General features: G+C 41.2%; 1 protein-coding gene across 1 annotated transcript; it reads left to right on the top strand.

Annotated features, from left to right (window-relative positions):
- The first annotated feature begins 46 nt into the window (after window positions 1-46).
- Window positions 47-27,144, top strand: gnsb (glucosamine (N-acetyl)-6-sulfatase (Sanfilippo disease IIID), b). The gene is made up of 13 exons (XM_034224091.1): window positions 47-372; window positions 1,883-1,942; window positions 2,729-2,932; window positions 3,659-3,724; window positions 3,873-3,971; window positions 22,238-22,405; window positions 22,497-22,579; window positions 23,111-23,229; window positions 23,315-23,418; window positions 23,511-23,612; window positions 23,698-23,808; window positions 24,243-24,353; window positions 25,039-27,144. The coding sequence occupies exons 1-13, from the start codon at window positions 193-195 to the stop codon at window positions 25,186-25,188; spliced, it is 1,557 nt and encodes a 518-aa protein (XP_034079982.1). The 5' UTR covers window positions 47-192; the 3' UTR covers window positions 25,189-27,144.
- Window positions 27,145-27,502: the final 358 nt, after the last annotated feature.

The following is a 27,502-nucleotide window of genomic DNA, read 5'->3' on the forward strand; positions in this document are numbered from 1 at the left end:
TTTACTCCTCCCCTTATAAGTGTGATCATATGACCACCAAGAACTCGACTCCACTTCCTCAAACTGCCAGCCTGCACACACTCAGCCAACAACACACACACCCTCCCCCTGACCAGGAAACGAAACCGAGCTCCAGCTCAACACCGGCGTGTGTGAGTGTGCGTAGCCAAGGCCCGGTGCTGCTGTGGCCAAATGGCAGCTTTGAGGAGCGGACCAGGAGCGACAGGACCCCGGCGGAGAGGACTCCCTGCTGCGGCCACCCTCCTCACGGTGCTGCTCACCTGCTGCGTCCGGTGCTCTGCACAGATCGACAAACCGAGCAACATCATCCTCATCCTCGCCGACGATCAGGATGTTCATATTGGGGGGATGGTGAGTTGACCCGCTTAAAAAAAATCACATGTTTTCATAACTTGATCATAAAGGAACGGTATAGTAACTTCTGATGCAAGCTCCTACCAATAAATACACACCTGTAAGTGAGTTTATAGTAAGCTAGCATTGAATTTGGAGTCATCTTATCATGCTTTATGGTGTTTTTATCGCCTAATTGTTCGTATAATTCAGATACAGTCCTTTGAAGCTTGGTTGTGAAAGTCTACTGCCCTCTCATCTGCTGTGCTGTCAGCTGTAATGCAGGAAGCTCTTTTTACTCCTGAAAGTCCATTATTAACATAGTTGAGAGACATACGATTAATGAATTGCAAGGTAGTACACAACTTGTTGGATACACACGAAGAATATAAGCACCCCAAACAGAGCAGGGACTAGAGCTACAAACTTGCAAATACAGGTACAAGTACATTTTAAACTAAAAGGTAACTAGATACCATGTTGTGATGGTCAGCAGCAATGCCAAAATGGGGCCAGGGTTGTAAAGGAGAGGGGGGGGGGAATTCCCCTCTACCCCCCTCTACCCCCCTCTACCCCCCTACCCCTTTATTTGTGGTGCCCTTGTACGAACAACTCCCATCTTCAAACTTGGCTTTCATTTTAATCTCAACTTGACATCTGTAGAGTTTGATGAGTGCATCTTGCAAGGTGTTGACACTAACTCTGTGACATAGTCATTCCATGAACAGACAGACAGAATATAAACACCTCTTAAAGTACTCAAAACTGCTTCTGTGGTAGCAGTTGATTTCGGAGGAGCATGATGGTCATGATGAAACACATGCAGACTCACAAGGTGAAACACTGCCACCCCCACACTGTTGCACAGTGAGTAGACTAGAGTCCAGAGCAATGCTAGCTGCTCTGTGCTACTCTTCTTAAAGTGGCAATAGATCACTTTTCAACTCCTCCCACCTCTAGCGTTTCTAGAGGTGCAAAAACCTAATCCCTTTTCTCAGAGCCCACAGAACCACAGTTCACAGTTCTTCTACCAACTCCATGTGGTCTCTTCTCTTGCATCGTTTTCAATTAACGGACACAACCACTTAGCTTTTGGCAAATTAATAATGTTGAAGATGATATCATATTGTGCCTTTTTAGGGACTTTCCAAGTGCTAGCTACTTTCATTGAAAGCGTTGGCGAGAATGCACAGGAAACACTGCATTTAGTTTTCCGATGGCTGAAAATGTATAGATCACGCCTATTAGGGCTGAAACGATCGCTAAATTATGATTTGGGTCGCTTTTTCATGAATATTGAATGACAATACCTTTTCTGATTCCAGCTGCTAACTTTTGAGGATTTTGCCGCCTTTCTTTTTCTTATATGATTCATTTTGTGTTCTGGGAAACTGTGATTGGCATTTTTCTCGATTAGAATGATCACCAACTAACTGTATTACTTTTTAGATCAAATGTATGCTCTTATGAAATGGTAGGAGTCATGTCACTTGTCTAATTCTGAATCTGATTTGTTTCCGTTCTGCAGACCCCCATGAAGAAAACTAAAGCCTTAATAGGAGAAGCAGGAGCAACATTTGTGAATGCTGTGAGTACGTCTTCTACATTTACCCAGTGGTGGAAAGTAAATGAATGCATTTACTGCAGTACTGTACTTTAGTGCAGTTCTTAAATACTTATACTTGAATATTTCCATTTTATGCCAGATTTTACACCAAAACCACAATATATGCTTGTAGAATTTAATACATTGCTACAGGTTAAACCAACTGTTCTTACTTGGCATGCTCAGATGTCATTACATAAACAGATGAGTTGTCAGTTAAGTCATTTCCCCTCTAAAATACGTCATCTGGTGAGGCCCAAAGATGTACAAGTATCCAATATTTCACAAAGAAGCATATATTACTCATAAATCTGAAAATAAATGAGTTTATTGTCCTTTAAAAAAATATTATGACCCCTCAAGTTAATCTGCTGACCCTTTGCAGGTCCACGACCCCTATGTAAGCTAGCTAACTGAAGGTAAAGTACTAAAACTAGCTCCAACTTGAGTAGCTGAAATACTAAAATACTGCTCTGACATTAATGCATCACAATTTTTTTCTAATATCAGTCAAATATCACAGGATATTTTATATTATATTTTAGTACTTTTTCTTCGATGCATACTTGGAGAACATTTTGTACTAAAGGGCCTGCATCCTTTTTTCAGTCCCCTTTGATTTCACATGTTTTAAAATGTGGAAACTGAACACATCCTTCTCTCCCCGGTCATGCTTCTCTTTTGTCACCTTTCCCCTCCCCTCCGTTTCCCCTTCTTCTCCTTCTTCTTCCTTCGTCACCGCTCTCGCTTCCTTCTTCTCCGCTGAAGTTCACCGTCACGCCGCTGTGCTGCCCCAGCAGGAGCAGCATTCTGACCGGTCAGTACCCCCACAACCACGAGGTGAGGAACAACTCACTGTCAGGGAACTGCTCCAGCATTCAGTGGCAGAAAGGCCCCGAGTCCACGGCCTTCCCAGTCTACCTCAACAAGCAGAAGTACCAGACGTTCTTCGCTGGGAAATATCTCAACCAGGTTTGACCACGTGTAAACTTGATAAGCTGTTCTGTGTTTAGTATATATGGTGGTTTTATGATTCAAGAAGAAGCTGTGCTAAAGCTTGACTGCTTGAAAATTATTTAAACTTGACCCAAATATATTCAAAAGTTATAAACATGTTATATAAATGTTTCCCGTTTTTAAAAGATAATTTTAACCAAATTACACAGACTAAAGCCATAGGAATAATGCTACCAAGCAGATGTTTAGCATGTTTAATGTTGAACATTAAAAGTATTGGACAAATTCCACACAAAAACAGAAAAGTCAAAAATACAAATTAATGGTTTTCCAAGTCATTACAATTCTTCCTCAGGGGGACATGAGTGTCGGTACAACATTTCATAGCTAGCAATCCCATAATGGTTGATATAATTCAGTCTGGAGTGGACAGGGTAATCCATAGACAAGGAATATACAATTCCTTAGAAAAAGTCAGTATAATACAACTTTTCTTACCTTTCAAATCTGAACATGTTCATGAGTGTGTCTAGAACATTTTATTTTAAAAGATAGTAAAGAAAACGCATGCGTTACTTAAACAAAAACAAAGATCATGACTTTTGGACATAATTATGCTTGACGATGACGATGATAATATTTGCCACACATCATGCTCTACCAAAGTGTTGCTTTGAACTCTTGTTACACACTTTCTAATATCTGTGGCTTATTTAACTGTTTTTTTTTTTCTGCCATCAGTATGGTAAAAAAGACGAAGGAGAGGTTGGTCATGTTCCACTGGGCTGGGACCAGTGGCATGCATTGGTGAGTCACACACACACACACACACACACACACACACACACACACACACACACACACACACACACACACACACACACACACACACACACACACAATTACTGTATGTCCGAGTACTTCTGTTGTCACATGCATTGCTATATGTTTACAGGTGGGGAACTCGCAGTACTACAACTACACACTGTCAGTCAACGGCAAAGAGGAAAAGCATGCAGACAGTTATGAAAAGGACTACTTCACCGACCTGATCGTAAGTACTGAGTGCAATGACTTGTGCATGAACCCGGTCTGTGATCAGCACTTTTTCATGCATTGAGACATCTATAGGGACAATTATGTAAAGATTTATAGGAAGAAAAAAAAGAGTGTTCACCTAAAAACTGTCTGAATCAGCTGATGTCTCATAAATACAACATGTGTCTAAAGAGTGTCTGCCAGTCAGCAGTGTTGAAGGTTAATCATCAACAACTAGATTGTGTACTGAAAAACAAGCTAATATCATTTTAAAAATGTTTTATTTAACGTCATTTAAGTATTTAGTGGTTGATTGAAGATGTTTGGCTTTGGTTGTTTTCCTTCAAATGCATGTCGTCTTGTTTCGTGGTGTCATGCTGCTGCTTGTCACCCACATCAGGTGACAGATGAGTTTTCTGCAGCTGTTGACCTATTCTGCTGTAAATATAGTTTACGAGGAGCTGTACTTCCCTTGTCACTTGCTGTTCTATTGTTTGTTCTTAAGTTCATGGTACGCCTTTGAGTATCACACTTCCATAACGTTTGGGGACTTCTCGGCAACAGATTGATTCGTTTGTTCGGTGAAAGCAAGACTCATTTATATTCCTAAGCGTTTTGTGGCATTAGGTTTTTGGTTGTCCCATTTTATGCTGTATCTAAAAGAAGAAGAAAACAGGAGGTAATTTTGGCATAAACCAATTACACTGAAGAGGAAATTGATCAATATCTTCGTGTTTCGTATGGGATTTGAGCACGACTTAAAGAGCCTGTGACACGAGTTTCCCCCATCATCCAAACCCATCAATTTGAGTAAATATTGTCCCCTTGAAAACCGTTACTGAACTGATTTTGGATATTTGTACTTTGATAACCATTAATCTGCCCTTCAATGTTGACCATATCCTGGATCTGCTCGGGGATTCTTCAAGTCCCGCCAAATTATGTGTGACGTCATTGCGGGCACAGCGCTCCAGCTGCACCGTTCAGGATCCCAGCATCTGCATGTAAACGCACGATGGTGCACACAGCAGCAAGCGATGACAGCGATGACAGTTTAATTTTGAACCTGTCTGAGAGCTCATATGAGGCTGAAGGATCGGTTTATGTTGTATCTGTTAGAAGTTTAGGAATTAGGTGCGTCAATATGGGCGATCATACGGTCATGTAGCCAGTGGTGGAATGGGACTAAAAATCATCCCGGGACTCTCGACCGGCCCACTTCGGTACCGCTAGTAAATTGTCAACGGGGGGAGTGGGGGATGTCAGGGGCGGCGGGTGCTGTAGGTAGTAAATGTAAATATGTAAATATTTGTGTCACTGCATCCTGGTAAAATACAAATATAATGCAATGTCTGTGTCTTTGACATTAGCGCTGCTAGCCACCTGTGCCCTGCACTACGAAGCCAGTTCAACAGACCCTGGATATGTTTGAGTAACAAACAAACTAACAACAACAACAAACTAACAAACGAGGTCTCGCTAAGCGGTCCTACGATGCTGGTTATCAACTCGGTAAATCAAGCCAGGGTTTCTCTCACCAGCTGAGAGCGCGTTCACGTCTAAGACACGAATGGATCTGACTTTAATTAGCCTACATTTGACTCGAGTGTTTCGTCAACATAATGTGTTGCTTAAAATAATACTTCTGCATACAGTATGTGACACTGTAAGTGTTGCACAGCCAGATACGGCTGGAGAAGCTGACTCAGATAAGGAAAGATATGATATATTATGATATTATATGATCGATGATCTGATTGATGATGTAATATGAATGATAAGTGCGACACGTCGGCGTCTTCTCTGCATAGGCCTACGGCAGTTTAAACTGTATTTCCTTTATCCTGTAATATGACTTGAGAGATTTAAACTCCGCACACTGAGTTGATCTCTTTTCTATAGACGCCGGAGGCAGGCAGCGTCAGGTAAAACAAGTTATTTAGCCTTCCCAAACCTGAGCCTCACGCGCCGCCTATGGGGGATGTGCTAGTGACTTATCCGACCGGCCCACTTCGGTACCGGCCCATCGGGATTCGTCCCGATGGCCAGTCCGCCACTGCACCCAGCCCACGTAAACTGTCAACGGGGGGAGCCTCGCTGCGGGGAAACGGTGGACCTAGTGTCCCGATCGGAGTGGGAATAATAATAATAATAATCCGTGCATTTTATCCATTAATTTCCCCAACATTGTGGTAAAAAAACACACGTTTAATCCATGTTGGTGTACTACAACTACAAAAAGCATCGGTTTGTTTTCTCATCAGGAAATGCAGAAACAAACGATTTGTAATCATCATTCTCCCGATCATTTAATCTATCATATGTTCGCAGAATTTACATGAAAGCACTAATACATGTAGTTTCATCCACTTGAGTTTACAACTACAAAAATAATCGATTTGTTTTTATATCATATCCGACGGGAGGAAATTCAGCAGCTCTCACTACCGATTTTTAATCCTAATGTAATCATCATCTTCACCACGATCATTTATGTTTATGTTCGCCAAATTGACATGAAAGCACTGACAAATATGAATATACTGTAGTCAACTTCATTAAAACGTTATTAACGTGCCTAAACTCAGTAATTCACCATTTCTACGCATGACAACACACTTTGTCCGTGTTTGGCTCTCTCGCCGCACAGTGAAGCGTTCCCGCATTGATGTCACTTCCGGCTTCCCCCAAAACTTCAAAATGAGTCGAAGGAATTTCCCCGCGATGTTCGAAATTATTGATATTTAACGGAACGGTATCGCTTTTTCTTTTTTAAACTGACGGTTCGAGATTACTAGTAGCCCAATATTTCATTGCACAACAGTTGTTGGGATGCTGTCACAGGCTCTTTTAAAGACTATTCTATACAATTCCTGATCATGAGCTAAAAATAAATAAATCGGCTCCAAATCATGAAGAAAACTAACCATCTAATCAGTGACAACGAGTTTTATAAGTCAGTTAAGTTAATAAGGCAAGGCAAGTTTATTTATATAGCCCCTTTCAACACAAGGCAATTCAAAGTGCTTTACAAAAATGAAAGACATTAAGAGCATTAAGAAACATATTATAAAATGATATCTAGAAATACTCATTTAAAAGCAATGATATAAAATGACATTTAAAAACACTCATTAAAAAGCAAAGATAATAAAAGTTACAGTGCAGTTTAAGATATGAATATATCAATTAAAAGCAGCGGCAAAAAGAAAAGTCTTCAGCCTTGATCTAAAAGTAGTAAGAGTTGCATCGGACCTGCAGGTTTCTGGGAGTTTGTTCCAGATATTTGGAGCATAATAACTGAACGCTGCTTTACCATGTTTAGTTCTGACTCTGGGGACAGAAAGCTGACCAGTCCCTGAAGACCTGAGAGATCTGGATGGTTCATAATTTAGCAGGAGGTCAGAAATGTATTTTGGGCCAAAACCATTCTATGCTTTATAAACCAGCAGCAGTATTTTTAAAGTAATTATTTGACACACAGGAAGCCAGTGTAAAGACTTGAGAACAGGAGTGATGTGATCCACTTTCTTAGTGTTAGTGAGGACTTCTGAATCAGCGGCGTTCTGAATCAGCAGCAGCTTTCTAATATATTTGACCTTTAAAGACACCATTACAGTAATCGAGTCTACTGAAGATAAAAGCATGGACAAGTTTTTCCAAATCCTGCTGTGACATTAGTCTTTTAATCCTAGATATGTTCTTTAGGTGATAGTAGGCTGATTTAGTAACTGTTTTAATGTGACTGTTGAAACTCAGGTCAGAGTCCATGACTACACCTAGATTTCTGGCTTTATCTGTTGTTTTGAACATTGCAGACTGAAGCTCAGCGCTAACTTTTATACGTTCTGACTTGGCTCCAAAAACCATTACCTCAGTTTTATCTTTGTTTAATTGGAGAAAGTTCTGATACATCCAGTCATTGATTTGTTCAATGCACTTACTCAGTGTTTGAATTGGAGCATAGTCTCCTGGTGAAATGGTTAGGTAAATGTGTGTGTCATCCGCATAGCTATGGTAACTTATTTTGTTGTTTTTCATTATCTGAGCCAGTGGTAGCATGTAGATGTTAAAGAGAAGAGGCCCCAAGATGGAGCCTTGAGGTACCCCACATGTCATATTTGTCAACTCAGATGTGTATTTACCTATAGAAACAAAGTTGTTTCTGTCCTTTAAAGGATAGAAACAAAGTTGTTTCTGTCCTTTAAAGGGGACCTATCATGCAAAATGCACTTTGTGATGTATTTTATACATAAATATGTGTCCCCGGTGCGTCTGGGAACTCACACAGCGTCAGAAAATAAAACCCTCTTTTTTCCTCTGTACCCAAATCTTTTAAAAACGGGTGTACGAGCGGATACAGATTTCCATCCGAGGTGATGTCGGCGGACCCACAGAAAGTTGCTATCAGAAACAATGCCTGACGTCTTTGTTTACATTAGCAAGCCTCGCTAACACTCAGAGCTAACCTGTACTGAAGAGCACATGTGTTTAAAAAGCAGGAAATACAAAAAGAACTCACCTTGTGATAAACCTTCAAGAGAAAAAGCATTTGAGCTCCATACTATTTCAGAAATAATCCTTGACGTTAGGGCTGTGCGATTATGGCAAAAATCATAATCACGATTATTTGGGTCAATAATTGATATCACGATTATTCATTGACCATTTATTGAACTTTAAAACAAATAATATTTTACCAATAAACAAGATCAAATATGTTGGAGCGCACTTCCAAAACCATACTAAACATATATTATTAATATGATAAATAAAAATAAATTAGACCAAAATAAATGAAATCAAACATGTTGCAGTGCACTGTCACAACCTACTGAAAACTCCTTAACATATAGCCAACATTTTTGGTAAAACATATTCAACATATTCCACTCAGTTAAACGTTGAAGGCTGGCCAACCGTCATGGTCCAGAAGTAACAGGAAATAACTACAACTGAACTACAATTTAAGACCAAATAAAAATGTTTAGGCCACCATGGCAAATGCTGGTAGGGCTGCTCATGTCATCTCTTAAAGATTGTTCGCAAGAAACACCAGCCTGTTTACATGGTCTGGTTTCAGAGATGAGCGCAGGCAGGTGACGATATTGCCACCTGTACTGAAGACCCTCAGCCACGCCCCGACACATGGGGTGACGCCGGCCAATCACAAAGCTTTGATGCGTTCAAGTGCATTATTCTGGCACAGGAAGATTATGTTACAGGACATTAACGATAAAACAGAATATTGTTGTTCTATTTTTAGACACATCTCACGATCGACTGGTTGGGCACCCCTGGGCTAGACCATAGGTCTGTTGTGGTAGCAAAGTAGTCAGCTGAAGCCACATCTCTCTCAACTTCCCCACGGCATTTGTCATATAGCGCAGGCAGCGCAGACCTGCTGAAATAATACCGAGACGGCATCGCGTAACGCTTGTCCAACGTGTTGACAAGTTGCTTAAAGCCCTGGTTGCTAACAGTGCTAACTGGGCACAATATCTTTAGCGATGTGAAATGTAATGGCACCTGTAATATCTCTGTGTCTCTGCGAGCTCGTCGCGTAGGCCGTTGCTCTGTACAATGCGTCCAGAATCGATGACTGTGATGATGTGGTGGATGAAGTCGAGCGGGCATCTGCTTTTTGTTGTATTACTGCCCGGTCGTATTGCACTTTGTGGTTGTATTTCAGCTGATTAAAGAGATTGGTTGTGTTAGCGTGTGGTGCCAACACAACCTGGTAACAAATCCTGCACTGTACTTTGTTTTGCTCCACGTCGGACTCCTGAAAGCCAAAGTACTTCCAAATAGTGGAAATAGTTGTACCCTTCTTTTTAACGAGTTGCTGCTCTTGATCTGACATCTTCGCTCGCGCTGAACACTCACAACACATGTCACTCCCACGTGGCCGAGTGGGCTTTTAGGGAGGGGCGAAAGGGCACCCAGCAAAAATAATCGTATTTAGTCAATTATGCTGTTTTCATAATCGTCGCAAACCATAATCGTAATCGCGATTAAAATACGATTAATTGCACAGCCCTACTTGACGTGGTTTAAACAGGATGGCGTTTTATCACAACCGAATTTAACTTTATCTCCGGTAGAATTCTGATCAGGCATTAGCTCCGCCTCCTCTTATTTATTTATTTCAAGCTAAGGACCCAAAATGGCATGGCTACAATGGGTGATCTGTTTGGTATTTTGAAAAAAAAAACTTCACAGACATGTTTTATATAGGTATGGCCCTACAATATATTTTTCAAATATAGCATGATAGGTCCACTTTAAGTAGGATTAAAACCAATTAAGAACTGTTGCCGAAAGTCCCACCCAGTTTTCCAGTCGGTCTAATATGTTGTGGTCAACAGTGTCAAACGCAGCACTGAGACCTAATAATACTAACACTGAAGTTCTGCCACTGTCTGTGTTTAAGTGGATGTCATTGAAGATCTTTACAAGAGCAGTCTCAGTGCTGTGGTTTGGACGAAAGCCTGACTGGAACACATCCAAACAGTTATTTAAATGCAAGAAATTACTCAACTGTTGAAAAACTACTTTTTCAATGGTTTTACCTAGAAATGGTAGGTTTGATATGGGCCTGTAAATTGTTCATTACTGAAGCATCTAGATTAGAAAGAGCGGTTTAATGACTGCCGTTTTTAGGGCCTGTGGAAAAATACCTGAGTGAAGAGATTTGTTTACTATATGAAGTAGATCGGAGGCCATGCTATGAAAAACATTTTGGAAAAATCCTGTAGGAATAATATCAAGGCAGCAGGAGGAGGATCTTAGAAGTTGAATAATGTCCTCTAGGTTTTTATCATTAATCTGATGGAATTGTGTCATGGTGTTTGAATTGATTTTAAGTGGACACAGGGACAACACATTTGCTGTACCTGATACAGAGGCACTTGTCAGTGATGAAGGAGGCAAATTCATTGCAGGCCCTGGTGGATAGAAATTCAGAGGCTACTGACACTGGGCGGTTTGTTAGTCTGTCAACGGTAGCAAACAAGGCATGTGCGTTATTTCTGTTTTTGGCAATGATGTCAGAGAAGAACGATTGTCGTGCATTTTTCAATTCCAAATTCTAAAAGCCAAGTCTCTCTTTATAGATTTCAAAATGAACCTGGAGATTTGTTTTTCTCCACCTGCGTTCAGCTTTTCGACATTCTCTTTTTTCTGTTTTCACGGTCATGGCCTTTCTCCATGGAGATATTTTCTTGCCAGTCACTTCCTTTATCTTAATTGGAGCAATGGCATCTATAACATTTTTAACTTTTGAATTAAAATGATCTACTAGCTCATTTACTGAGATGTGGAAGAGAAATTCTGAGTAAACATTTCCCTCTTATTTTCAGTTAAATATCGCTTTGTGGTTACCTCTTTTTGAACATTTTTGTGAACAGAAATGGAGCTCTCAAAGAAAACACAGGAATGATCAGAGAGTGCAACATCAGTCACCACAATCTTAGAGATATTCAGACCCTTTGAGATAATTAAGTCCAGAGTGTGCCCCTTATTGTGCGTGGGCTCCATCACATGCTGAGTCAGTCCATAGCTATCAAGAACACAAAACAGTTCTTTAGCCCCTCTGTCCTGGGGGTTGTCAACATGGATGTTAAAATCACCAACAATGACTAGACGGTCAAAGTCAATACACACTATAGACAGCAGTTCAGTAAAGTCATCAAAAAAGCTTGCACAGTATTTGGGTGGTCTATAGATATTTAGGAACAGAGCTCGAGAGGAGCATTTCAGCTGAACATATTCAAAAGAAGCAAAGTTCCCATAAGATGTCTTGCTGCATTGAAGGGAATCGTTGAACAAAATAGCAACTCCATCTCCTTTCTTATGCATTCTTTCCTGACTCATAAAACTGAAGTTGGTAGGTGTTGATTTGATAAGAACAGCTGCACTGTTATTTTGTTCAATCCAAGTTTCCATTGAAAACATAAAATCGAGATTGTGCTCAGTGATAAAATCATTGATTAAAAACGTTTTACCTGCCATAGACCTGCCATTTAATAAAGCTAGTTTAAGTTCGTTAAATACACTATCAGTCAGATTTTTTGTGACAAGCTGTGGCTGACATAGAATCACTGCTAAATTTGATAATAATAATAATAGCTTGGATTTATATAGCGCCTTTCAAGGGACCCAAGGTCGCTTTACAAGTAATAGGGCAAAAACAAACATAACAAAACAAAAGTCAGACAGACAAAACAACAGATCGATTTAGGGGCCGAAAGCCTTGGCAAACAGATGGGACTTGAGGGCCCTTTTGAAGGCGTCAAGTGTGGGGATGTTGCGAATCTCCGCAGGGAGAGCGTTCCAGAGGGTGGGGGCTGCCATACTGAAGGCTCTGTCCCCGAAGGTTCGCAGTTTGGTGCAGGGGGTGGTAAGCAGGCCAGAGTCTGAGGACCGCAGGTTCCGGGGTGGGGCATGTGGGTGAAGGATGTCCGATATGTACTGGGGGGCAAGGGCATGGAGGGACTTGTAGGTAAGGAGGAGGACTTTGTAGGATATGCGGGACTTGACCGGCAACCAGTGTAGGTGGATGAGGGTGGGAGTGATGTGCTGCCACGGCTTTGTGTGCGTGAGTACCCTAGCAGCACAGTTTTGGACATACTGGAGCCTGTCCAGGGTTTTGTTGGGAACCCCGAACAGGACACCATTGCAGTAGTCCAAGCGGGTGGTGACAAACGCATGCACTAGGGTTTCGGCAACCGACTCCGAGAGTGACGGTCGGAGTCTGGCAATGTTCCTCAGGTGGTAAAAGGCCGATTTGGTCACAGATTTGACGTGGGAAAGGGTGGAGTCGAGGATGGCACCCAGGTTGCGGGCTTCAGGAGATGGGGAGATGGAGCAGCCGTCGACCTCGAGGACGAAGTCACCAACCTTCTGGAGCAGGGCCTTGGGTGCCACAACCATGAGCTCTGTTTTATTGCTGTTCAGCTTAAGATAGTTGGAAGACATCCATGTTTTGATGTCATGCAGGCAGTTGATGAGAGACTGAGGGGGGAGCTGGGAGGATGGAGTGGTGCTGAGATACAGTTGGGTATCATCAGCATAGCAGTGGAAATTGTGTCCATGATGTCGGATGATCTGGCCGAGGGGGAGCATGTAAATGGTGAACAGGAGGGGGCCAAGCACAGAGCCCTGGGGTACACCGTGGTGGACTGGGGCCGGGGGTGAGTTTGAGCCATTGATGGAGACAAACTGTTTCCTGTTGTGGAGGTAGGTTGTCAACCAGGACAGCGCTGTGCCAGTGACACCTAGGAGGTCTGAGAGGCGGGTGAGGAGGATGTTGTGAGAGATGTTGTCAAATGCTGCAGAGAGGTCCAGGAGGATGAGGATGCTGAGGCGGCCAGAGTCAGCAGCAATGAGGAGATCGTTGGTGATCTTGATGAGGGCGGTCTCAGTGCTGTGTTGCTGTCTGAAGCCGGATTGGAAGGCAAGGCAAGGCAAGGCAAGGCAAGGCAAGGCAAGGCAAGGCAAGGCAAGGCAAGGCAAGGCAAGGCAAGGCAAGGCAAGGCAAGGCAAGGCAAGGCAAGGCAAGGCAAGGCAAGGCAAGGCAAGGCAAGGCAAGGCAAGGCAAGGCAAGGCAAGGCAAGGCAAGGCAAGCAAGGCAAGGCAAGGCAAGGCAAGGCAAGGCAAGGCAAGGCAAGGCAAGGCAAGGCAAGGCAAGGCAAGGCAAGGCAAGGCAAGGCAAGGCAAGGCAAGGCAAGGCAAGGCAGGCAAGGCAAGGCAAGGCAAGGCAAGGCAAGGCAAGGCAAGGCAAGGCAAGGCAAGGCAAGAGGCAAGGCAAGGCAAGGCAAGGCAAGGCAAGGCAAGGCAAGGCAGGCAAGGCAAGGCAAGGCAAGGCAAGGCAAGGCAAGGCAAGGCAAGGCAAGGCAAGGCAAGGCAAGGCAAGGCAAGGCAAGGCAAGGCAAGGCAAGGCAAGGCAAGGCAAGGCAAGGCAAGGCAAGGCAAGGCAAGGCAAGGCAAGGCAAGGCAAGGCAAGGCAAGGCAAGGCAAGGCAAGGCAAGGCAAGGCAAGGCAAGGCAAGGCAAGGCAAGCAAGGCAAGGCAGGGAAGGCAGGCAAGGCAAGGCAAGGCAAGGCAAGGCAAGGCAAGGCAAGGAAGGCAAGGCAAGGCAAGGCAAGGCAAGGCAAGGCAAGGCAAGGCAAGGCAAGGCAAGGCAAGCCAGGCAAGGCAAGGCAAGGCAAGGCAAGGGCAAGGCCAGGCAAGGCAAGGCAAGGCAAGGCAAGGCAAGGCAAGGCAAGGCAAGGCAAGGCAAGGCAGGCAAGGCAAGGCAAGGCAAGGCAAGGCAAGGCAAGGCAAGGCAAGGCAAGGCAAGGCAAGGCAAGGCAAGCAAGGCAAGGCAAGGCAAGGCAAGGCAAGGCAAGGCAATGCAAGGCAAGGCAAGGCAAGGCAAGGCAAGGCAAGGCAAGGCAAGGCAAGGCAAGGCAAGGCAAGGCAAGGCAAGGCAAGGCAAGGCAAGGCAAGGCAAGGCAAGGCAAGGCAAGGCAAGGCCAAGGCAAGGCAAGGCAAGGCAAGGCGAGGCAGCAAGGCAAGGCAAGGCAAGCAGGCAAGGCAAGGCAAGGCAAGGCAAGTTTATTTATATAGCACTTTTCAACACAAGGCAATTCAAAGTGCTTTACAAAAAATGAAAGAGATTAAGAAAATGGCATTTAAAATCAGTCATTAAAAAGAAAAGCTAATAAAATAAACATTAAAAGAAAAAATACATGGATAAAAGTTACAGTGCTGTCAATTAAACATTAAAAGAAAAAAGTACATGGATAAAAGTTACAGTGCAGTCTAAGATATGAATAGTTCAATTAAAAGCAGCGACAAAAAGAAAAGTCTTCAGCCTGGATTTAAAAGTAGTCAGAGTTGTAGCGGACCTGCAGGTTTCTGGGAGTTTGTTCCAGATATTTGGAGCATAATAACTGAACGCTGCTTTACCATGTTTAGTTCTGACTCTGGGGACAGAAAGCTGACCAGTCCCTGAAGACCTGAGAGATCTGGATGGTTCATAATTTAGCAGGAGGTCAGAAATGTATTTTGGGCCTAAACCATTCAGTGCTTTATAAACCAGCAGCAGTATTTTGAAATCTATTCTTTGACACACAGGAAGCCAGTGTAAAGACTTCAGAACTGGAGTGATGTGATCCACTTTCTTAGTGTTAGTGAGGACTCGAGCAGCAGCGTTCTGAATTAGCTGCAGCTTCCAGGGCTTGGAAGGGCTCATAGAGCTCATGGTTGGACATGTACAGATGGAGTTGGCCGGCGACCACTCTTTCCAGAGTTTTGCTGAGGAAGGGAAGGTTGGAGATCGGCCGGTGGTTCTGGAGGTCGTCGGGGTCCAAGCCAGGTTTTTTGAGTATGGGGGTGACTGAGGCCATTTTGAAGCTGGTGGGGACTATACCAGGAGCCAGAGAAGCGTTGATGATGACCACCATGTAGGGACAGAGGGCAGTAGGCAGTCCTTGACCAGGGCTGTGGGCATGGGGTCCAGGGAGCAGGTGGAGGTCTTGGCCGAGCTGACCAGTTTGGCCACTTGGAGAGCATCCACAGGGGAGGAGAGGTTGGAGTGGGAGAGGCGCGGCGCTTGGGGTGCGTTACCAGGTGGCTGAGGTGCAGGTAGGGGGGAAGGGCCAGTCACCAGGAGCTGCTGATGGATGGCCTCGACTTTCGCCTGGAAGAAGTCGAGGAATTTGGAGCACAGATCGGGAGCCCCTGAGGGCTGGGGGGCATCAGGGGGCCGTAGTAGGCGGTTGATGGTGGAGAACATTCTTCTGGGGTTGCTTTGCTGAGCACCAATGAGACGGGAGTAGTAGTGAGTCTTGGCATGGGAGAGAGCTTCCTTATACGTTTTGATATGCTCACGAAAGGCCAGGAGGTGGACTGTGAGGCCAGTTTTTTTGGAGAGCCTCTCCAGCTGGCGACCAGAGGCCTTCAAACGGCGGAGTTCAGTGGTGAACCAGGGGGCAGGGCGGGTGAAGGAAACAGTCCGGGTTTTAATGGGGGCGAGAGAGTTGAGACTGAGGGATAGGGCAGTGTTGTAGTGGGCTACCAGGCCGTCCACGGTGGAGTCGGAGGAACCCGAGGCCATGTGGGTAGCTATCAGGTCGGATAGGGCCGGTGCACTCACAGTCTTAATGTTCCTAAACATAATGGTGCGTTTAGGATGCTGCCTGGGGAGGGAGACCGGAACAGTGAAGAGGATGGCGTGATGGTCAGATACAGGTCGAGGCGCTGTAGGTCGGGGGGCGGAGAGCCGGTAGAGCACACCAGATCCAGCGTGTGGCCTTTGATGTGGGTGGGGCCCTGGACATGTTGCTTGATGCTGAAGCAGTCTAAAAGTGAGAGGAATTCAGCAGCGAATGTGCAGTTACTCGAGTCCACGTGGATGTTAAAATCACCGAGCAGGAGAGTTGATGGAGACATGGAGCAGAGAGAGGTGAGTAACTCAGGCAGCTCAGACAGGAAAATAGTGGAAGCTTTAGGTCGGCGGTAAATGAGGGCAACTTGGAGCGGAGCAGACCCAGCCAGTTTGAAGACAACACACTCAAATGAGGTGGTAGTAGGTACTGGGAGTTCTTTAACCAGGATGCCAGCTCGGTGGATAACAGCCAATCCACCGCCACGACCCAGGGAGCGGGGCTTCTGGATGTACAAATAGCCTGGGGGTGTAGCTTGATTGAGTGTCACAAAGTCCTGCTGATTTTGCCATGTCTCGCACCTATGACTTGTGCATACATGCACGGTTGTGGCACGACCACCAAAACAGAAACATATAAGGACATAGGCCACCATATAAAAAGGGTGCAAATGTATTTAGTATCCTATCCATGTGAACATGTTTTAGGTGGGTGTGGACCTAACCTCCTCTAGGAGGGTCTGGGGGCATGCTCCCCCGGGAAGATTATTTGAAAAATATTGAGGTTAAATGCATCAATCTGGTGCACTCTGAGAGCAACATTAGGAGATCATTGCATGTATGATATGTGTAATGTGTATTTGTAAAGCGCTTTGAGCATCTGGAAAAGCGCTATAATAAATGTAAGGAATTATTATTATTATTATTATTATTATTATTATTATCTATGGATTGGATAGTCTACATCTCTCAGTATCCATATGAAACAGACTGTACACAGATTTACTTTTTCTTTATGGATATTTTACTAATCACTCCCCTTTTAAACTGTATTATTGTGTTACTGTCCTATAGTATTTCATACCCGTTTTTTATTTATTCTCATTCTCTAATAACTATAATGATCATATAAAGGTATTCCTCGCAAATACTTGTTTACATAAATGGTGACCAAACCGTTTGAGACCCACTGAGATAACCTACACTAAAGTTAACTATCTAAATTCTAAACACTGAGAGAGTCCTTACCTCACTGAGCTGAGGTTATACGATCCTCTCAGTCTGACAGGAGAGGACTGTCCTCCACCTTGGTGTAGAAACAGCTCTTTATATCCAACCCTGTCTCCTAAAAATTACGTTCCCACAGAACTAAACTGCATTCTGAATTACGTTTAGCTTGAAACGTATTTACTCCCATGTTACGTTCGTTATGAACGTATCTAAAATACGTTTATTTTCTACATATCTTCTAGAAACATATTTTCTCCCACGTTACGTTCCTTATGAACGTATCTTAAATACGTTTATTTTCTACATATCTTTGCCATTTATTGTCTTGCTTATAATAATGATAATAGTCATTTATAAATATAATTTTAGAGCACACCTTTGAAATCGAGAATCAGGCTCGATATATGGTTAAATTAAAATCAGTAGGCGAGGCTGTAATTTCGCCAGCTGTTACTCTCATGAGCGAGGCAGAAAATAATAGTTGTAACATGACAAAAAGCTGCTGTGTCGTTTACCTCAAACATTAAAACAAATCCAGAGTTACGTGTTTCTGTACTTCCTCTAAGAAGAAAAGACAGTAAAAGAAGAGCTCTGTGGCTTCAGGCTTGATCGCCGTTCAAATGACAGCGTTGGTTTCCCCAAAAGTGGGCGGGGCTGTAAAGTGACGTAGATTTTACTATCATCTATTATTCAAAACCATTCTATGTATTTTAACGTAAATTACATGCCAGTGTTTTATCTTTTTATTTATTTGTTTTTATTTTAAATCGTATAAACGTCTGTGAGGAAAATAAATGGGGTTTAGAGCCTCAAAATACTGAAATCTGTATTTTTTAAAAATCTTTTCCTTCTAATTTGTTATTCTTTTCTAAATAACACACTGTTATTTACTCAACAATAACACACAATTATCCTTGTTTTATTTATTTGTTTAATTCTATAATCTTGGGCTTTTTAGCCGTAAATAAAGTCACCAGAAACAGACGGGACATTTCGAGATTTAGGATGGCCGAAGACACTACACTACCCATAATCCCCTGCTATCGTTTGGGACTACAGTCCCGTTGACAAACCCCGTGATGTTGGAGTGGTAGTGCGCCAAGGTTACGCCGAGCGTCAAGCTCTTTGAAATGGAACGAAACCACGGCAGACTATTCAAAACTGGACTCGAACGCCCCCCGAGAAATACACATGCTGGCTATTGTGTTTCGCAACATGTTTTCTATGGCACGTATCTACTGGGAATTGTAGTTTTAAAAGACGTTTTTCCCAAAATTAGAAGTTGCCAGTATTAAACTGTGTACAGCCCTGGAGGTTTAGGCGATAGGAAACACATTGATGTGTACACATTTAAAACATGTAATTACTAAATGGGTAAAAATCGCTTATATCCATAATGGGCAGCATTAATATATACCCACACGACAGCTTACTTTGTAATTCTACTCCACTACAATTCAGAGGTTAACCTGGTATTTTTACTCCACTACATTTAGTTTAGTTACTTTGCAGATTCTGATTAATGATGTGAAATATAAACAACCCTTAAAGCAGACTTTAGTTACACCGGAGTAAAATTCAGGGAAGGTGATTGTCAAGTGCCAACAATCAGGAGAGATATTTGATAGGTGGTGCTTGAGAAGACGAAACATTTATCTGCAGATCTCTATAAAGTATATTCATTACTCGTTATTCTCTACTAATAGTTAATTAAAAACTGTATAATGGCTATTTTGCACATCCCTTTCAAGATTTCAAGATTTTCTAAGGTTTATTGATCATATACACAACTTGGGTCGCAGGTTCCTCAACAGCGCATTACAAGACATCTATCAATATGTGTGTACCTCCACCATTAAACTGTCATATTCTGCACATTTCTTATTCTATCTACATACATAAGAGTATAATTAATGTGTATAATATCAGTTAAAAGAAGTGCTTCAACATAGTTAACATTGCAGGAAAGCAATATATTAGACGTTAAGTACTTTGTCAGGCTTAATATTCATCGGTAGATAGATACCCCCAAAGCTTTTTTCTTGTTTCAAATAAGACCTTAACCTAAAGTATTCTTTAATGTGTAAATAAAGGTTAATTCGTTTTTCTGTTTTGCACATCCTCCTATTAATATCTTTGTACATCCGGCACTAAACTGTTTTATTGTAGAGATCACTTATAGTATCTTCTTGACTTTTTATATTCTATATTTCTATCATTGACCTTCTACTTTCCCCCTATGAAAGTATGTACTCTTAATATTGTTTTCATCAAATAACATTATTCAACAAAAATAATTCAATAACGTGCTTTAACCACTAGGCGGTGCACACAAGGTACACACAGCATACTAATAATAACTTTGTATTATTAGTGTAGAACACTTATGTATGTATAACATCTGAAGATGTGTAGTTTTATTCATGTTTTTACATAATTTTACAGGATATTGCTATATTATTTCACATGTTTTACGTCTACACATTAATATCTGATTTGTAAAACATCACAAACAGAAAGGTATATCCGTCATTTAATGGTACGCTATTGAAATTCTGAATCCATAGATGTGTCTCCCATCACCCAAATCCCCTGACTATTCTCTCAATTCAGTATTTACATTCTTATATTCAAAGAAAATCAGTAATATCTTTAAAAACTACAAGTCCTTTTCTATCAGCTGTGCACCGTTATGGTGTAAATATAACCTATTATCTACCAATTGGATCAAATATAAAAGTCAGCCGAATTACTATTGATACTGCAAGGAGACGTATTTTGTGAAAAGAAATTGAAGATGTTGTTTAATTGTTGATATATTTATGATCCACATCAAGTATTCAGTTTTGGCGGCAGTTCCTCATGTTTGTCTAGAAGTCTTCTAATCAGAGCTCTATAAATAAAGAACTACGGCAGATGTATAATATTTAATGCAGCCGAACCGTGTATTACAATGCCGTTATGTGATGACTTCCAAAGAGAAAAGCAAGAACACTCTGAATTAGGTATTATTTTATTTTTCGTTTTCGGATATCACAACTTATTAACACCATATCCCAGCGTTTATTGCGGCTAAAACATCCAATCAACGAGCTTCAAGCTGAGGATCTTGGGTAATCAGTTCAGTGGGTTTGTGGTGTGTATCGCTCGAAATGTCCCGTCTGTTTCCGGTGACTTTATTTACGGCTAAAAAGCCCAAGATTATAGAATTAAACGAATAAATAAAAACAAGGATAATTGTGTGTTATGGTTGAGTAAATAACAGTGTGTTATTTAGAAAATAATAACAAATTAGAAGGAAAAGATTTTTAAAAAATACAGATTTCAGTATTTTGAGGCTCTAAACCCCATTTATTTTCCTCACAGACGGGAAAAAAGTCCGACATTATACGATTTAAAATAAAAACAAATAAATAAAAAGATAAAACACTGGCATGTAATTTACGTTAGAATAAATAGAATGGTTTTGAATAATAGATGATAGTAAAACGTCACTTTACAGCCCCGCCCACTTTTGGGGAAACCAACGCTGTCATTTGAACGGCGATCAAGCCTAAAGCCACAGAGCTCTTCTTTTACTGTCCTTTCTTCTTAGAGGAAGTACAGAAACAAGTAACTCTGGATTTGTTTTAATCTTTGAGGTGCAATAAACGACACAGCAGCTTTTTGTCATGTTAAAACTATTATTTTCTGCCTCGCTCATGAGAGTAACAGCTGCCGAAATTACAGCCTCGCCTACTGATTTTAATTTAACCATATATCGAGCCCGATTCTCGATTTCAAATGTGTGCTCTAAAATGATATTTATAAATGACTATTATCATTATTATAAGCAAGGCAATAAATGGCAAAGATATGTAGAAAATAAACGTATTTAAGATACGTTCATAACGAACGTAACGTGGGAGAAAATACGTTTCTAGAAGATATGTAGAAAATAAACGTATTTAAGATACGTTCATAACGAACGTAACGTGGGAGAAGATATGTTTCTAGAAGATATGTAGAAAATAAACGTATTTGAGATACGTTCATAACAAACGTAACGTTGGAGAAAATACCTTTTCTAGCTAAACGTAATTGAGAATGCAGTTTAGTTCTGTGGGAACGTAATTTTTAGGAGACAGGGTTGTTATATCCGTTAGCATAGCTAGCTAACCAGATGCTAACATCAACATTCCACGTTACCGCTTGCGCACTCACAAAATGCGCTCGTGCCCCACACACACACACACACACACACACACACACACGCACACGCACACGCACACACACACACAGAGCCGAGCTTGAATGAAACACAGAGACCCAGAAGTAGGCTACTTGTACTGTACTGTATATCATATTATTTTTCGATGGCTTTACTGTATAATCAGTGTAACAGATGAACAGATCGCCACCGAGCTTTCATCTAAACACACAGCCACGTAATGATAACAAAACAAAGGTAGGGGGTCATTGGTCAAGCAACACACCAATCAGAGAGCAGCAGTGAGCACAGCTCAGGCTGTGTTTTATATTTGTATTCTTTAATTCTGACGTATTTTACACAAAAAAACCTTTAGTGGAAACGTTTTCACTTATATGATTTTTTTTTAAAACGGCAAAGTGGCAAGGCTTGCCCACCCTGCGTTGGGGGGCACAGTGACTCATTTGGGGGGGCATGGCCCGCGAATGACCCCCCATGACGCCGACCCTGTAATGACTCACAGATGCAGCATCAACCCTCCCGGTTTTCACCTCTTCCAGTTTATTTTCTTCCAATTTATATACTAACAGTGTTTATTACCCGATATTTGATCCAGGTTATAACAGACTAAGTGGCTGTTTCCGTGTTAGTATCTCCATATGTGTATTTAATAAGTAGTGTATTCAGTCCCTGCTTATTTCTCCTCGATCCAGACGAACCGGTCGCTTCACTTCCTGGATGACAGGAGCCCTCAGCATCCCTTCTTCATGATGCTTTCCCCCCCCGCGCCTCACTCCCCCTGGACGGCAGCCCCGCAGTACCAGAAGGAGTTCAGCGACGTTAAAGCTCCTCGAGGCGGGAGCTTTGACAAACCAGGGAAGGTGTGTTCAAGATGATCAAATATTTGTTGATATATATGACAGTTTTTAATGTTATAATATTTTCACATCTATACGTTTCTTTGTGCTTCAGGACAAACACTGGCTGCTGCGTCAGCCGGTCAGCCCCATGCCCAAAACCTCCCTCACCTTCCTGGATAATGCGTATAGGAAGAGGTACTGCCAGACAAATCTGATTCAGACTGAAAGTTGTGTTTAAATTAATATTTATGATGTCATATTTGGTGTCACAGTTTCCTTACTATAAGTCTTTATTTAGTTTGTTTTTCCCAGAATATTTTTCACATTTGAGAATGTTTTTTCACTGATTAGAATCAAAGAAAAGGATTGGGACATACTTTGTTGTTCTGCAAAACCATTCATATATAATTGAACTTTTCAATAAGAAAAATACATTGACCAAAAATACTGAAAAGGAAATTACTTTTAGGTTGTTATTTCAAAAATAAAGAATTAACACGTCATAGTATGTACATTGTAATGGAGATGTTGTCCTTTATATTTATTTTATATGTACTCTTATTTCAATTGTAATTATTTTCTGGACATCAACCTACGTAACCTTGTATATCACCATACATTTCACTGCACAGTGCACATATTCTATATTTAATATGTATCCTTTATATCAGAGCACATTACCAAACTGTAGACTTTAAACAATGTAAATAATGATCTCTCCTTCAGGTGGCAGACCCTGTTATCTGTGGACGACATGGTGGAGCTGCTGGTGAAGAAACTTGAAAGCATAAAGGAACTGGACAACACCTACATCATCTACACCTCTGATAACGGATACCACACAGGTGAGAGCCCCTTCTCTGGTACTCAGATACATACTCTGTACTTCCTGTCTGTGTGCTGCCTCACAGTAATCTCCACTGTTCACAGGTCAGTTCTCTTTGCCCATTGACAAGAGGCAGCTGTATGAATTTGACATCCGGGTCCCACTCATGGTCCGCGGTCCTGGAATCAAACCCAACCAGACACTGCAGGTCTGACACACATTTACACGCATGTTTTTCTTTGCATCTGCTAATCCATAGTATTAGTTTGTCTTTTAATCATTTCTTTATGGCTCTTTCAGGCTCCAGTGCTGAATATTGACCTGGCTCCCACCATTCTGGACATATCTGGTGTCAACCTGACAACTCTGAATGTGGATGGGCAGTCGTTCCTCTCTCAGATGGTCAGCTTCTTCTTTAAATGTTTTTCTAATTGTCATTTGTTTCTCAAACTTAAATAACATCCCCTAATAATTCTCTGCCTGTTAGGCCCCAACGTTGCGTAATGGCACTGCACGCCCCTTTTTCCTTGTTGAATACACCGGAGAGGGACATGAAAAAACTGACCCCGATTGTCCTAAACTGGGCCCTGGACTTTCTGTGAGTATATACAGCAAGAAAAGTCTGTAACGTTTAACGAATAATTATAGGATATCAATACGCAAATTGTTGGTTAATTGTTAGTCTTTTATCCAGCAGAAATGCATGATTATCTTCACACAAGGTTTATTCAGTAGCATTTCTGGAGCTTTCGGACACATCTCATGATCTGAAAATGCTCAGAGGACAGGAAATGTAACACCAAACACCTCAAACACCTGCAGGGGAGGCATGTGTGATATGACTGAAAGTTCCTGAACAGCTATGCAGTTGTTTTGCTAAATAAAGTTGGGTTTAAATCACATGTTTGCGTATCAGAAGTTTGCATGACTACCCTCTGCAGCTGGCAGGAGTGTGTATGGTTTCAGCTTCCAAAAACAATAATGACAGTAATTATAAGCTGCAGCGATGACTCATCACTTGATTTTCCTCAGCAATGTTTCCCGGACTGCGTGTGTGAAGACGCCTACAACAACACCTACGCCTGTGTCAGGACCCTCAACAAGGAACACGACCTGCAGTACTGCGAGTTCGCAGACAGTGAGGTAACGTGAGACTGTGACACACATTCAGATAGTGGTGGACATTCACTCAATGACTGTTCTTAATAACCATTTGAGGTTCTTTATTTGAGTATTTTCATTTAATGCTTCTTTACACTTTTTTTTGTATCCCCTTCCTGTCACGTTCAAATCTATCTCCAGATCTGTTGATTTTTAAGTTTGTGATAAACTGAAAGAGGAAGGGTTTCTTTATCTTCTACTTCTTAAACTAAATAAACTATATATATATATAACCCTTATGCATAAGCTGGAAAATGCATCGTCATAAAGATTAAAAAACTACATTTTTTCCGATCTCATGACAAGTTCTAAAAAGGGAGCATTGCCAGAAATCATATGAGGATCTTATAAAATAGTATGAATTGCTGGAGATTAAGCTACAGAACATAATATCAAGGAGTTTAAATGAGCTAGCCTTTAGCTCCTACAACAGTAAAATGCAACATACACTTTAATGCAGCATTTATATTAATCCAGAGACATCATATCTAATAGTATGCTGCTTTAAGACTGCTTTTACTTTTCATCCTAAAAATAAATTTCGCTACATACTTTTACTTATTCAAGGTTTTGAATGCAGGAAATGAAGTATTTGCCCAGTGTGGTTTTTGTACTTTCATTAAAAAGGATCTGAATATCTCTTTCTTGTTCCTCTGTGTGTCCCCAGTCATTTGTAGAAGTGTACAACCTGACGTCAGACCCCCACCAGCTGGAGAACATCTTGAAGTCGGTGGACCCGGCCGTCCTGCAGGCGATGAACCAGCGGCTCATAAAGCTCCAGTCCTGTCAGGGCAACAGCTGCCGGGACGTCAAGTAAAGCAGAGTCAGCGCTCTGTCAAAGCTGCTTCATGCCCTCAGTGGAAGACGGGTTGGTTTATCTGACCAAATTATACCACAAGTATGATGGCTGGATTGGGCTTTTTAATGACCATGTTTCTTGTGTTGTGACATGTCTCCGTAGGAAAAGCACTGGTGTTAATAATAAAAAGGAAGGATGGCTGGATTCTATTTAGCTGCTTCAGTTTCAGGGTCCTGGTATTGTGCACTGTCACTCCGTCATGGTTTACTGGGACAATTGAATAGAAAAAAGCCATTGTTAAAGGAAATGTTTTTTGGGAAATTAGCTTTCTTGCTGAAAAATTCTGAATATCCTTTGAAGTCATGGGCTAGATAAATAATAAAGCTACAGTTAGCAGGTGGTAAGCTTAGTTTTGCATAAAGGCTGGGAAACAGCTAGCCTGGATCTACCGTTACCTCTAAAGCTCAATACTTAGAACATCTTTCTAAGACCGAAGTGCCAGTGCCTATTTCTTGGTTGGGAAGAAGGAAGAAATTGTCCTTAAAGTAATATAAATAGTGCTTGCACAACTACAAGGGTTTTTTTGTACAGACCCTCCACAATAAAGCAAATTAGCATATTTCCCAAATGTTTCCTTTTTAAATGTATTCCTAACACCTGTGTTTCTCTTACAATGGCATGCCAAAATGTGTGCTATGAAAATGTTCCGTCTGTTTTCTCGAGCTGTGCTCATACATCTCACATTAAGTTTACTATATGTTATTTTAAGATAACTCCTTACCCAGTTCATATAGTGCAGATCTACAGTCAGTCAGTCCTTCTTGTTCTGCATCTCTACGTATGAACTGAATAAAACGCTTTTTGATGATTTTTACCATTATTCAAGGTTCAAATGCCAAACTAAAATGTTTGTTCAAATGACACATAACCAAATATTCACTTGTACACTGTGGATGTCATGTATTCAATCATCTCTAAGGGAATAGTTTGATATGTTAGGAGTAGGAAATGAGAAGATTGATGCCACTCATATGTCCGTCTGTCCATAAAAAGCAGATGGTAAACTCACTTAGCACAATAAAGACATTTGGAAATAGGGGACACAACTAGTCTGGTGCTGTTCAAAGGTAATCAAAATCCACCTAGCTGCAGCTCTATAGCTCACCAATCAAAATGTCATATTGTTTGGTTAATTCAGATAGAAACTGGGTAGAAATAATAAATTGCAACTTTACCAAGGAATGTTGGTAAAATGTTGTACAATGTTGACTGTTTCTTGAGTCCCTGAATTTTGCTTGGAAGGAAATAGACCAACTGAAAACAATAAATAAAACTACTATTTGTCGTTTTGACAAGTCAGTTTGTGTATAAATTAAACAAACAATTTTAAACTTGAATGGTCATGCTACATTTATTTGGTTACCTTTGCACAGAGCCAGGCTTGCTGTTTCCAGTCCTTTTGCTGCTGGCTTTATCTTCATTTTTATCGTAAAGACCTTCAATTCAAACGCTTTGCAATATTACCTATGCACGGTAAAGCTCTTTTCTGAATATTTGTAACTCGTACTTTTATATCTATTCAGCAGTACTTGAGTTCTGACACAAAGGCCTTTTTAATTGGACATCATGATGTGTTGGATTATTTCTCCTATTTGTGCCTCAGATTTAAAGACTTAACACCATTTTAATTTTTCAATCCTGATGTTTGTTTATTACAATATTTTACACTGTGTTATTAGTAAAAAAAAATATTGAGCCTTTTTAAACAGAAAGATGGAAAAAGGGCTGTGATACTTTTGAGATATGTTGAGGATTTTGTAATTGTGAGAAAGGGGAAATTGTACCTGGTACCATATGAAATGAACGCTTTGATCCTGTGTGCCTTGTGTTTGCACTGACGAGGCTCACGTGCCTTAAATGTGAATGTATTTGCAACGTGATTAAATAAAAAATAAATCAAAAGAAGCATTTAAATGAACTTCTTATGTGGATATTTCAAAGAGGTGTCACACAGCTAATAAAGTACAATTTACTATTTAGCATTTATAAGCACTGAAATATTAAATAAATACATATTGAACTATAATGTAGTTCTAATCATCTTTGAGGACATGTTAAGTGTCACTAATTATAAAATCTCATATAAGACATTTTAAATGATTACTGTGTTTGCCTACATTTTCAGTTACTAAGTTTATACAGCAGCCTTGTATCTGCCTGCAACTACATTATAGTGTAATAAACCATTAAAAAAACCATTTATATATCCTAATAACTGCTAAAGGGGAGGGCCAATTGCTTTTGAATCCTACATGGGGGAAATTAATATAGA

Source organism: Gymnodraco acuticeps, unplaced genomic scaffold, assembly GCF_902827175.1.
Source record: "Gymnodraco acuticeps unplaced genomic scaffold, fGymAcu1.1, whole genome shotgun sequence".
Taxonomy (NCBI): Eukaryota; Metazoa; Chordata; class Actinopteri; order Perciformes; family Bathydraconidae; genus Gymnodraco; species Gymnodraco acuticeps.